Genomic DNA, 13,061 nt, shown 5'->3' with positions numbered 1-13,061 from the left:
TATCATGAGTGGGTGTTGTAGTTTGTCAAATGCTTTTTCTGTATCTATTGGGATGATCATAATGGTTTGTATTTTCTCTTGTTTGTGTGAAGTATCACGTTGATTTGCAAATATTCAATCATCCTTGCTTCTTTGGAATAAATCCTACTTGATTGTGGTGAATGATTTTTTAATGTATTGTTGGATTCAGTTTGCTAATATTTTGTTGAGGATTATTGCATCTGTGCTCATCAGAGATACTGGCCTATAGTTTTCTGTAGTGTCTTTGATTTTGGTATGAGGGTAATACTGGCCTTGCTGAATGAATTTACAAGTTTTCTTGCTCTTTTATTTTTTGGAATAGTTTGAGAATTTGGTTTCTTTTAATAATTTTTTTAAAAAGATTTTATTTATTTGTCAGAGAGAGAGCACGCAAGCGAGCATAAGCAGGGGGAGAAGCAGACTCCCTGCTGAGCAAGGAGCCCGATGTGGAACTTGATCCCAGGATGCTGGGATCGTGACCTGAGCCACCCAGGCGTCCCTCTTTTAATAATTTTTATCACTTTATTGATATTCTCATTTTGTTCATACATTGTTTTCATGATTTTCTTGAGCTCATTGAGCATATTTAGAAAACTTGATTTTGATGTCCTTGACCAGTGACTTTTTTTGTTTTTGGCATTTTGAGGGCATCAACTCTGTTTTCCAAACTTTTTGTAAAGCATCGTATTCCATGTTGTGTGTGGTCAGTGAAGTTTCTGTTCTGTTAGCTCTGTTAACCAGTGACCTGACAAAGATTTCCTTAAATGTCTGACTCCAAAAAGGGAAAAGCAAGAAGGTATTCTTGTCCCTTTAAATATTCCCAGGGATGGGGTGCCTGGGTGGCTCAGTTGGTTAAACACCTGACTCTTGATTTTAGCTCAGGTCATGATCTCAGGGTTGTGAGATCGAGCCCTGAGTCGGCCTCTGTGCTCTATGTGAAGTCCACTTGAGTATCTCTCTCGCCCTCTGCCCCTCCCCCCGCTTGCACGCATTCATTCTCTCTCTCTCTCTCTCTCAAAATAAATAGAAATCTTAAAAAAAATCTTGCCGGGGGTGCATTTAGGGAAAGCCACTGCATCCACTGCATCCTGAGAGGTCCAAAAACAAGGCAAGTGTCTGCACCAGCCCCACAGGAGTCCACCAGATTGACCAAAGCACACAACCCCAGGTTTGGAGGACCGAGTCCCCACTGTCTGTCTGCTCCCCATCAGCCAGCCGCTCTGAGAAGGTGGGCCTCTCCCCACAGCTGCAGCGGGGCTGAGAAAAGGAAATCATACCTGTTCGCGCATGGCGTTCCCTTACCAAAAATCAGCATCTCGCTTTCATGTAAAGCATTTCCCTTGTTGTTGCAAATGTCCAGTTGGGTTCCATAGTTCCAAAATACTTGATTCTGATCATTTTTCCCCCTAGCTTACTAGTTGTTTTTGGTGGAGAGACCAACCTTGAGAGCTTCTTATGGCACTGTGTGTGTGTGTGTGTGTGTGTGTGTGTCCCGGATTATGATTAATATCTTATAACAGCCTTATTCAGATTAATACCAGTTTAATTTCAGTAGTATTCTTTTTTTTTTTTTAAATAATTTCAGTAGTATTCTAAGACTTTGCTCCTATAAATTCAGTTCTCTTTCCTACTCCCTCCTTTGTGCTATATTGTCATACACATTATATCTTTGTACGTCATATGCCCATCAACACCAATTTTTATTTTTACTTAATTATTTTTTTAAAAGTAGGCTCCATGACCCAGTGTGGAGCCCCAGCACAGGGCTCAAACTCAGGACCCTGAGATTGAGACCTGAGCCAGGATCAGGAGTCGGACACCTAACCTACCAAGCCACCCAGGCACCCCCATTGACACCAATTTATTGTCACTTTATCTTTTAACTCCTAGGAGAAGAAGAGTTACAAACACAAAATGTTTTTGTGCTGTACATTATATTTATTTATGTAGTTCCTTCACTGGTGCTCTTTAATTCTTCCCATGGATTCATCTCACCCTTGAGTGCCTGTTCAGCCTGAAGGACTCCCTCTAGTGGGGCAGGTCTGCTACTTAAAAATTCTGTTTTGTTTTTTGGGGGGAAGTTTGTTTTTAATCTGGGAACATGCTAATTTCCTTCATTTTGAAACAGTAATTTTGCTGGATATAGAATTCTTGGTTGAGTTTTTTTCTCTTTCAGCCCTTTGAATACATCATCACAGTCTTTTGTCCTTCCTTTCTGATGAGAAATCAGCTGTTATTCTTCTAGAGGCTCCTTTGTACTTGATGAATTCCCTGATCTTTGGCTCCTTTCAAGATTCTCTCTTTGACTTCTTACAGTTTATGATTTGTGTAAGTGTGGATCTCTTTGACTTTATCCTTCTTGGGTTATTGAGGTTCTTGGATGTGTAATGTCTTTCATCAGAGTTGGGAAGTTTTCAGCCCATATTTCTTCAGATGTTCTTCATGCTTCTCTTTCCTCTCCTTCTGGGATTCCCCGTATATGGATGTTGCACTTGACAGTGTCTCACAGATGTCTGAGACGGCTTCTCGTCGTCTTTTTTTCTGTCCCTCAGTCTGGATAATGTAAATTAATCCATCTTCAAATTTGTTGATTCTTCTCCTACCTCATATCTGTGGCTAAACCATTCTAATAAAATTTAAAAAAAATTTTTTTATTAACATATAATGTATTATTTGTTTCAGGGGTACAGGTCTGTGATTCATCAGTCTTACACAATTCACAGCGCTCACCGTAGCACATCCCCTCCCCAGTGTTCATCACCCAGACACCCCATCCCTCCCACCCCCCTCCACTCCAGCAACACTCAGTTTGTTTCCTGAGATTAAGAGTCTTTTATGGTTTGTCTCCCTCTCTGGTTTCATCTTGTTTCATTTTTCCCTCCCTTCCCCTATGGTCCTCTGTCTTGTTTCTCAAATTCCTCATATCAGTGAGATCATATTGATAATTATCTTTATGATTGACTTATTTTCACTTAGCATAATACCCTCTAGTTCCATCCACGTCATTGCCAATGGCAAGATTTTGTTTTTTTGATGGCTGCATAATAGTCCATTGTATATGTATATACCACATCTTTATCGATTCATCTGTTGATGGACATCTTGGCTCTTTCCAGAGTTTGGCTACTAATTTTTTCATTTTTCAGCTTTAGAATTTCTGTTTGGTTCTTTTTTGGGATTTCTGTCTCTTTGGGGCAAGTCCTCAGTTTCCTACTTCCTTTTGGTTCTTCGGATGGAAGTTTTTAGGTTTTTGAACATATTTCAAACAGCTAATTTAGAGTCTTGGTCTAACAAATCCAATGTTTGGAATTCCTCAGGGACTGCTTCTAATGACTGTTTGTTGTTGGGTTTTTTTTTTTCTCTTTTCCTGTACCTGAGCCAAACTCTCTTGCTTCTTTGCATGTCTTATGTTTTATTGACAATTAGACATAATAAGGCAGTTCTGACAGACCTGTCCCCTCCCAGCCAGGGTTTGTTGTCATCATTAGTGCCACTGTTTGCTTGGTGGCTTTCCTGAATTTAATTCTTTAAAGCCTGTATTCTGTCATGAGTGGCCACTGACGTCTACTCAGTTTGCTTAGCGATCCCGCTAATGATCAGACAGATTTCCTTAAATGCCTGGAACCAGTAAGTTTCTCAGCTTTTGCTGTGAGGGTCTTAGGTGCATTGGTTCATTTTCTCAGAGAGAAATGTAAGCTGCCTGGCTGAGTACCGAAGGCCTCAGGTTAGCCATGGGTGACGGCTTAGACCTTAGAGGTTTCTTTCTTTTTTTTTTTAAGATTTTATTTATTTATTTGACAGAGAGAGACACAGTAAGAGAGGGAACACAAGCAGGGGGAGTGGGAGAGGGAGAAGCAGGCTTCCTGCTGAGCAGGGAGCCCGAGGTGGGGCTCGATCCCAGCACCCTGGGATCATGACCTGAGCCGAAGGCAGACGCCTAACAACTGAGCCACCCAGGCGCCCCAGGCCTTAGCGGTTTCTCGGGGGGCATGCACACACCCCTACATTGCATGGAGTTTCAGATTCCTAAGAGTATGTTGGAGGTTTGCAGAGGATCCTGTAGACGTCTCCTTCCCGTGTTCCCTTTTAAACTTTTGGTTAGCATATTGTTTGCCCCAGCTGTTACCACTCCCTCTGGCAGCTGTGATGTTTACAGTTGCTGCCGATTGGTTTCAGAAAGCGCTCCCTGCAAAGAGGTTGTTTGCCCGGGGTGAGTTCTGAGGTCAAACAGAGACCACCCCACCCTGGGGCTTTGCAGGAAGCTGCCAGACAGGTCAGATAATGACAGCTGGGAGTGGCGCTTTGGAGAAACCTCAGTCCGGTTCGGCCCATTCACAGGCCCCTGTTGGTTTGCACAGTGTTTGCAGACTGTTCTCAAGGCTACAGGGCTGGGGAGAAGGGGGGTCAGGACCCAGGCAAGATAAAGTTCTGTGAAGCTCGCTGTACTGCATTCACTGTTTTTCTTGGATAAATACTCCATGGATTGTTATAAACTGGTTAATTTCCAGAGTTCTAAAACGGATTTTGCCTATTTTTGCCCAGTGTTCTCATTCCTTTTATGGAGGAGACTTATTTCAGAGGTCCTTATGCCACATTCCTGCTGATATCCCTTCTCTTCCTAGTCACTTTTTTTAAAGATTTTATTTATTTATTTGACAGAGCACAAGCAGGGGGAGCGGCAGGCAGAGGGAGGGAGAGAAGCAGGCTCCGCGCTGAGCACGGAGCCTGTTGTGGGACTTGATCCCAGGACCCTGGGAATATGACCTGAGCCGAAGGCAGACGATCAACCAACTGAGCCACCCAGGCGTCCCACTTCCTAGTCACTTTTAACTCCCTTTAAACTAGTCCTCCCATGAGCAGCTGAGTTACACAATCTACTGCGGAAATTTATGCCAGCTGGCTGGATCTTATTAAATACCTTAAAGCTGCATGACATATCAGCATTTTTGCGTACTTTATTTCATTTAATTATAAATATAAGAACCACTGATGAGTGACGGTATAAGCTCTAATAAGTGTTTTTTATTTTTTTCAGGATTGCTTATTAGAGAATAATTTTACAATATTTTATATTGGGTTGTTATTTAGTCTCTAATGCTGATAAACTGTTGTATCATGTTAAATTGAATCCTATGGTTGGTTAGACGTTAGTCCAAAAACCATTAAGTGAAAACAAACAAAAACCACTCTGGCATGAGTAGTAAGCCATACATAAGTTTAAACTGCCCTCTTTGGCTTGCTGCTACTTCTTGATAAGGTTAAATGAAATTTATGCTGTTTACATTTTAGGTTATCACAGACTGCTGACTAGGAGTGTGGCTGAGACTCCAGTACATAAGCAAGTGTCCAGAAGGCTTCTTCATAGACAAATCAAGGGCAGGTGAGTAACATCCTTGTCTAGTTGCTTTGTGCACCCACACGGCCTTGCTAATGGTCATGTGGGCTGTTGTCCATCTCCAAAAGCCTCTTGTGACTCCCATCTTAACTGTCTTGTTTATAACCAAAGAGTGTTCAGCATTCTATAAATTCTACAAAGGCCAGAGAACCATACAAAATGTACTTTTTTGTCTCACTTCTTACATTTGGCATAATTATTTTGAGATTTATCCATGGTGTTGCATGTGTCCATAGTTCATCTGTGTGTGTGTGTGTGTGTGTGTGTGCGCGCGCGTGCGCATGCTGAGAAGCATTCCATCAAATGGATATTCAGCATTTTTTAAAAAATCATTCATCATTGGATGGAGGGAGTCGTCCTGGCTGCTGGGCAAGACTGGAAGTCTAGGATCTCACCTTGGCCTATAGGCGTGGTGGGGCCAAAGTTTTCCATGGCAGTTAGTGTCTGGGAGTTTATCATGCTAGGTTGCCCCTTTCCTGGTTCTTTAGCCAGAGAGAACTGGCTTTCCTTAGAGCAGTTTTTGTACTTGTTGATGTATTTGGGTTGTCCGTCCCCCCGCAGCACCCAGTCTGGGATCTATGAAGCAAAAAGGTAACTCCGGGAGCTTACTCTGTCTCTCCTGGAGTCCCAAGGGCCCCAGGCAATCTGCCTCCTTTTGCCGCCTTTTAGTCTGTAGTTCATTTTCTATACAACATCCAGGCTTTTTAGCTGCACGTCACAGGAACAAAAGGGAGCCTTGTCAGGGCTTCATCTAGACATTACTCGTGTACAAATTTTACACACTTGTATAAGAATCTGCAGGACAAATTGCAAGAAGTGAAATTGATAGATTAGAAGGCATACATATTTCTAATTAATTTTTACATTGTAAAACTGCTTTCTAAAACATGCTAACCATTTTACTTCAGCCGGTAACGTGTATGAGCGTGCGTGCCGGCACTGGTGTTATCAAACCCGGGGCTCTTCATTGCTTTGTGAGGTGAGAGACGGTGTATCTCTAATGTGCATTAAGTAGGAGTTAATAGTGACATTGAATAATCCTTATGCCTGTCGTTCCTTAAGGTCCTCTGATCCTGGTCCTGATATTGACATTGTGGAAGAGTCCCCAGAAAAAGGAGCAGACGGTAGTGCCTACATTTGCTTTGCGTTGCACACAGGTCTTGACCTCACAACTCTGAGATCAAGACCCGAGCTGAGATCGAGTCAGATGCCTCACCAACTGAGCTACCCAGCAGCCTCTCTTTTGTGTTGCATTTTAACTAGTTTCTCTGAAAACCTTTCTGTACTTGTGTTCTCGCTCAGCATATCCTAAAGATATTTTAGAGATGTTGTGACAGCTCTGGGCCCACAGTATAGCTCAGTAAATATTTATTAGTAAATGGTCTCTTACACAGAATTTACCAAGGGGATTTCTGGAGAAATTTTTTTACACAGTAGAAATGGGATTCAGGGTACAGGTTCACTACTGTATAATACAAAGTGCTGTGGCTTATTTTAAAAGTGCATGTGGGGTCACCTGGCTGGCTCTGTCGGTAGAGCTCTTGATCTTGGGGTTGTGAGTTTGAGCCCCACGTTGGGTGTACAGATTACTTAGAAATAAAATCTTTTTTTCTTTTTTAAATTTTATTTATTTGAGAGAGAGAAAGCAAGAGCAAGGAGGAGAGGCAGAGGGAGAGGGCGAAGCCAGACTCTCACTGAGCAGGGAGCCCGACGCGGGGCTCAATCCCAGGACCCTGGGATCACACCCCCTTCTTAAAGACCTGACTCCCTGTTCCTGTCCCCCTTTCCTGCTAGCTGGGTGAGACAGCCAGCCCACTCTTATGCTCCCACATTGTCCCATGAGCCAAAGGCAGACGCTCAACCAACTGAACCACCCAGGAGCCCCTAGAAATAAAATCTTAAAAAAAAAAAAAATAGTACTTGTGATTCAGGAGTTACCCCAAAAAAACCTTCTTTTTTAATGATTCAAGTAATTTATTGTAGAAATTAAGAAAATAGAAGCAAAATTTTAATAGTCGGTAATCCCACAATTTGGAAATACCGTTAAGATTTGAGTTTTAATAATACTCTTACTGGTGTCGTTTCTATACAAATGTATGTAACATAAACAAAACTGCAATTAAAAAATTTTTTTTTTTTTTTTTTTTTTTTACAAAAGTCACACTATATAAACCCTTTTTCCCCCCCACCCAACATCGTGGTTAAAAGGCTGGCAGTTTGAGACTTCTGAGGGTGACAGTCTAGTGGATCAGTGGGTTTCTTGTGCCCTGGGGCAATATATTATACTCTTTGTAGCTTTGTTACAACACTTCAGAAGTCTCAAGTTAGTAACTTGTCAGATTTCCGTCTTGTATGTGGCATTATGTAAATTTTACCATTTCATATGTGGGAAAGTGTAAAAAGCTTGCATTTCTCCCTGGTTACTAACTGGGATTCTGGTTTTGCAGAAGTAAGCTTGAGACGAAGTCCTCGAATCAAGCAGTTGTCACTCAGCAGGACGAATTCTGGTTCCTTCTATTCTGGGTCTCAGCTAAAGTCTCGAAATGTGCAAAGAGTTCACTCATTCCAGCAAGACAAGTCAGGTAACATGCTTGCTCACCTGCCTTCAGAAGTCTGGGCCTACTCAGCGGGAAGTGTTTTTGGGAAAAGTACAAAATTTGACATTTTCTTTCTTGACACTGGAGCAGTAGAATAGCTCTGTCCGTTAGAGGTTCAGAGTGATGGACGATCCATGACCTTCATTAACAGGGTCCTCCCTTTGGATTCCTACAACTGGTCATCCACACTATCCTTAGAGGTGATTTATCCATTCAACAGGAATTACCCATTATTTCCACCTTGTGTTCATATTCTACACTCAAGCGTCCAGGTAGAAGGTGATATCGGTTTGTCCTTCATGCTTTTATCCATTAGGTCTGGATCCTCAGATATGTGTTTTTACATTTACAAATAGTTTTACTTGCCTAACATATATAAGGGCTGAAGTTAGTATGCGGGCTTATTAAAATTCAAGATGGCAGCAATAATTGTAGTTGCTGGCACAATTAGGTGGGATCCGTCCCCACTCCCACTTGCTCTAAAAAATTGTCCTCTTGTATAGACTGGCTGTTCTATTAGTATTGGGAGGGCAGGAGCTAAGAAAGACTCACTGTTTTTGACTTGCAGACCAAAGAGAAAATTCTCCAAACCCAAGTATTCGTTCTCCCAAGAGGCTGTTTTTTGGGGCATTGTCTGAGATGGTCAGTCCCTCAGAGAAGGGTTCAGCTCGAATTCAGAGGCCTTCAAGAAACCCACTGAGCTCTGAGATACCCATAGCTTACCAGGTAAAACATTTCTGTAATGTTTAAAATAGTGTGGTCTTGAGGGGAAAACAGAGACGTGGCCCAGAAAACCCACTGAGTACATTAGGAATGAGAAAGCAGGTGATCTGTAGCTACTAACAGCTATTTGGGGGTGGTTGGGTTGATCCAGATGAGTGAATATTGGGTATGTGGGGATGTAAGGCAGTAGTCTGGCTGAGGCCATTGTGGTGGGGAGAAAATAGAAATGATCTCCTCTGGTCTGTTGGTTTCATCCACCACTTTTATCAAACACTATGTATATATCTTTCTGAAATGTGCAGGGATCAGTCCTGTTTCCCTTACATTGTCCACCCAATCTAGTCACCCACCTCAGAAAGTTGAGAGTCACTCTTGACTGTTCCCTCTTTCCAGACAGAGCCAATCAATCAATCCTACCACTTTTATTTATAGACCGCATTTGATACCCATTCCCTCTTCTCCATCCCCTGCAGTTCCTGCCTGCCTTCAGTTCTGCCTGGAACATTTCAACTGCCTTTTCCCTCTCATGTCCATCCTGCCCCCAGAAGCCGGAGTGATCTTTCACACTGCGTCACTTTGCTTAAAGCTCTATGACTCTTTGTTAAAGCAGGGTTTTCTAGGTTTTCCTACAATGGAACCCTTTTATTAAAAAAATAGTCTTTGCTTGGAAACCCAATAAAACGGCTTAGAGGTTGGGGGAGGACACAAAGCTCTGGGGATGGGTTTGAAGACCACCGATCTCCAGGACCAGGGTCAGTCCTCCCAGACAGGCATGGGCTGCTGTGGGCTGGCTATGGCCCTTGCCTCTCACCCTCCTCTGCTTCATAATCCACTTTCCCGGCCACATCAGGCTGCATGCTGGCCTGCACACAGCTGCTGCTGTTCGTCTTAGGCAAAGGAAGAGTTCCTACTTTCCCACCTTTGGCCTTTACCTGCTGACACCCCCTTCTTAAAGACCTGACTCCCTGTTCCTGTCCCCCTTTCCTGCTAGCTGGGTTAGACAGCCAGCCCGCTCCTGTGCTCCCACGTTGTCCCGTGCGTGGCCCTGTCAGTGCACTGGTGACACTGTGTTGTTATCTGGCTGTGCCCCATTGAACGTGAAATGCCCACTAGACCAGGATTCCCTTGAGATAATCAGATAGAAACGATAGGTGTCTGATCTCCTTTATATATTGGGTGTGTAACTGCCTTTTGCAGAAAGGGAGGAGGATTGGCTGGGGGTCTCCTTCCTGAGATGGCTGTGTTGCTGTACTTTAGGTGTCTGTATATTCCATACCCTACCTCCCCCGTCACAGACACACACACACACACACACACACACACTCACACGGGGTCCGGCACATGGTGGGGGCGTGGCAAGCACATGCTGAATGCAGGTGAACAGCAGAGGATGTGACACCTGGAGGCCATGTTAGGCAGAGATCAGAAGGAGCTATCTCCTTGAAGAGAAAGGTAGCTGTGAGTGGTAGAGTGACACATCGTTAGAGGCAAAGTCTGGTTTATTGCCGTATGCATATTACGAAAATTTTTTGTCTTAGACCCAAGATTAGATTCAGTGTTTGGTGCTAGGAAAAAACAGACAAGTGAAATCTGGGTCATGGTTGGAAGTGGAAATGTGTTGCTATTAGAAATCAGCTTACGGTCATTCCATCGGCCCAGAAATCTCCCATCTGCCTTTCTCATTGCCTTAGGACTAAAATGCTCGATAGAGAATAGGGGTTATGATATTTAGGCACTGAAATAAGCATCTCTTTACAGACTCCTAAGAAGAGTAACCGGAAGTCTCCAAGCTCTTCTAAAGCTACCCCAAGAAGGTTCCCTTGTACGCCACAAACTTCACTGTGCACCCCGGAAAGGCGGCGGAAACTCCCTACAGAAGTGACTCCTGCCAAACAGGTCATTTTTAAAGAGTCCTTAAAAGACTCCTCACATAGCTGGGATTCACCATCTCAACCCAAAGTCACTCCTTGGAAAGGACACTCCCTGGCAAAAGGAGGAACCTCTCCTCTTGAAACGGAGATACCAAGAACTCCCAAAAGGCCAGGGGGTCAGCCACCTGGATTTCTGAATTCTACTTGGCCACCCTCAGTGACTTCCAGTCCCAAAAGCACCTCCTGCCCAGCAGGCCTGACCGGGAGTGAGGGTCTGACGCCCGTCAGGTCCACACTGAGAACCCCTCCAAGAGCAGCAGCCCCGGGGGGGCGAAGAGAAACCCCTCCGGATCCAGCGCACCCCCATCCCCATGTCCCTGGGGCTTCTCAGGCAGAGGAACTCACACAGAAATGGAGGGATAAAGCTGCCTCAGTCCCCAAGACACCGCGGAGCACCAATCTGACTTCTCCCCCCGATCTTTCTCCAAAAAAACCTTTGGCCTCTCCCTTAGGTGAAATTGCCAAGAGTCCATTTTGGGAATTTTCGATAGAATCTCCTCCCCGCAAAGAACTGGATTGGGAAGAGCCCCAGAAGGCACCCCCTGTAGCCTCGTCTCTCTCCTGGCTTGGTCCCTCCACTCCCCACCGAGTCTCACGGATCGCCCAGTCTGAGCCCGTGCCCCCTCGGGCCCCTGCAAAAATTGGAAAAAGGTGCAGAGAGACCTCGGACCTGGAAAGCAGCTCCCTGGAGGGCCGGCCGAGCACCTCTGCTGCTCCTAGGGTCGCCGCAGCTGGCAGCCCTGCCGCCCTCACAGACGCTGGAAAGGACCAGCCTTCCCCGGAAGGACACAGTTCCTCTGGGACCGGCTGCGGGAGTGACTGGTGTATGTCCTCTCCTGTGCTGAGGGCAAGTGCCCCGGGCCATCTCGCTCTCCTGGACGAAGCGGAGCACCACGGCAGCGACGGCTCGCCAGGCCACGTCACGGCAGCGGAAGGTGAGGCGTCAAGGCTGGTGATGGGGCGGGAGAAGCCGCCTCCGTCGGACCCCGGGAGCCCGCCATCCCCTCCTTCCCGCGGGCCCCGCTCTCCCCGGGCCTCGTCCTATGTCCTGCGCCGCACCGCCGACAGAAGGCAGCGCCAGGCGGCCATGCCGCCGGAGAAGCTGCAGGCTTCGACTCGGCTTTCGAAAGCCTCGGCCAGCCCCCAGACCTACGAGGTGGAGCTTGAGATGCAAGCTTCGGGCCTGCCCAAGCTTCGCATTAAAAAGATAGACCCCAGCTGCCTGGCGGAAGCCGAGCCCCCGAGAAGGGAGGAGAGCTCCCTCCCCGGACTCAGCATGCCTGGGGCCAGCAAATCCTCAGGGAAACCTGAAGCCACCTACGTGTCGCCCCCCTGCCTTCGTCCCTCACACAGCACCCCCGGTAAGAGCGGGGGACAGACCTACATCTGCCAGTCCTGTACCCCCACCCGCTGCCCCTCTAGCACCCCCTCTCCGTTTCAAACAGACGGTGTCCCCTGGACCCCGTCTCCCAAGCACAGCGGGAAGACCACCCCTGACACCATTCAGGACTGGCCGCGGAGGAAGAGGGCGGGGGGCGGCAGCTCTGCCGGGAGGGGCGACATGGGCACAGACCTGCCCGCAGGCGTGTTCCTGCTCGAGCCGGAGCGAAGGGAGCGAGGAGGCGGCCTTGAACTCGGCAGCAGCAGGACTCCCCTCCTGGGGGATTTTGAGCTTGAGGGGGTGTGCCAGCTGCCAGACCAGTCGCCTCCCAGGGACAGTGCGCCTCAGGCTGAGGAAGCCTTCTCCTGGGGCCAGTTCGGGTGGGGTTCCAGGAAGAGGCTCCTTCCCGCCAAGGAGGAAGCGGAGTGTCCAGCCAAGAGAGTGTGTGAGGAGCAGAGAGGAGACGCAGAGCTGAGCAGGAGTGAGGAGTGGTCTCCACGTGCCAGTGGGTGGCACGTCCCCTCCCTGGGGGCTGACGACGTGTTCGTGCCAGGTGAGTCCGCGGCCCTGGGGTGGCAGCCGGCGGTTCCTTTGGCGGGGGCACCACGGGGCCGTGCTCACCCTCGACCCTCCCGTAGGTTCCACGCCCCCGCCGGGCCACGCGCCGCGGAGCTGCCTCTCGGCTAGCGGCCTGCAGGCTCTCACCCAGTCCCCACTGCTGTTCCAGGGGAAGACGCCTTCCTCGCGGTGTCAGGATGCCAGAGGTAATTTGTTGAGCAAAGGTCCTGGAGATTTAGGCTGACCAAACTTGGGGTCCTTCGGGTGACTCCCCAGAGCTTGCTCAGGGTGGCCAGGCAGTGGGATTGTGGAGTCGGAGGGCGTGCCTGATCCGGGACAGCGGACTTTGTCCCTGCAGTGTCCTGTGCTCTTCCCAGAGAAACCACACTAGCACTCCCCTGTGTCATAAAACAGCTTCTGGAAGCAGTGACAGAGGTGGACCTACGGTGCGGTGT

The 13,061-nt window shown here is 47.0% G+C and overlaps 1 protein-coding gene across 1 annotated transcript in view; it reads left to right on the top strand.

The window, feature by feature from the left end:
* Positions 1 to 13,061, top strand: part of TICRR (TOPBP1 interacting checkpoint and replication regulator) — a 44,414-nt gene that overhangs the window by 30,063 nt on the left and 1,290 nt on the right. Inside the window, exons 16-21 of the mRNA XM_028122177.1 lie at positions 5,311 to 5,401; positions 6,479 to 6,540; positions 7,864 to 7,998; positions 8,582 to 8,739; positions 10,495 to 12,601; positions 12,687 to 12,812. Coding sequence (XP_027977978.1) covers positions 5,311 to 5,401; positions 6,479 to 6,540; positions 7,864 to 7,998; positions 8,582 to 8,739; positions 10,495 to 12,601; positions 12,687 to 12,812 — 2,679 coding nt within the window. The remainder of the gene's footprint in view (positions 1 to 5,310; positions 5,402 to 6,478; positions 6,541 to 7,863; positions 7,999 to 8,581; positions 8,740 to 10,494; positions 12,602 to 12,686; positions 12,813 to 13,061) is intronic.

The sequence above is a fragment of the Eumetopias jubatus genome, unplaced genomic scaffold (assembly GCF_037043125.1).
Source record: "Eumetopias jubatus isolate StellerSeaLion01/CBP00866 unplaced genomic scaffold, mEumJub1_p1.0 scaffold_7, whole genome shotgun sequence".
In the NCBI taxonomy this organism is placed as follows: Eukaryota; Metazoa; Chordata; class Mammalia; order Carnivora; family Otariidae; genus Eumetopias; species Eumetopias jubatus.
This window is presented reverse-complemented; position numbering and strand designations above follow the sequence as displayed.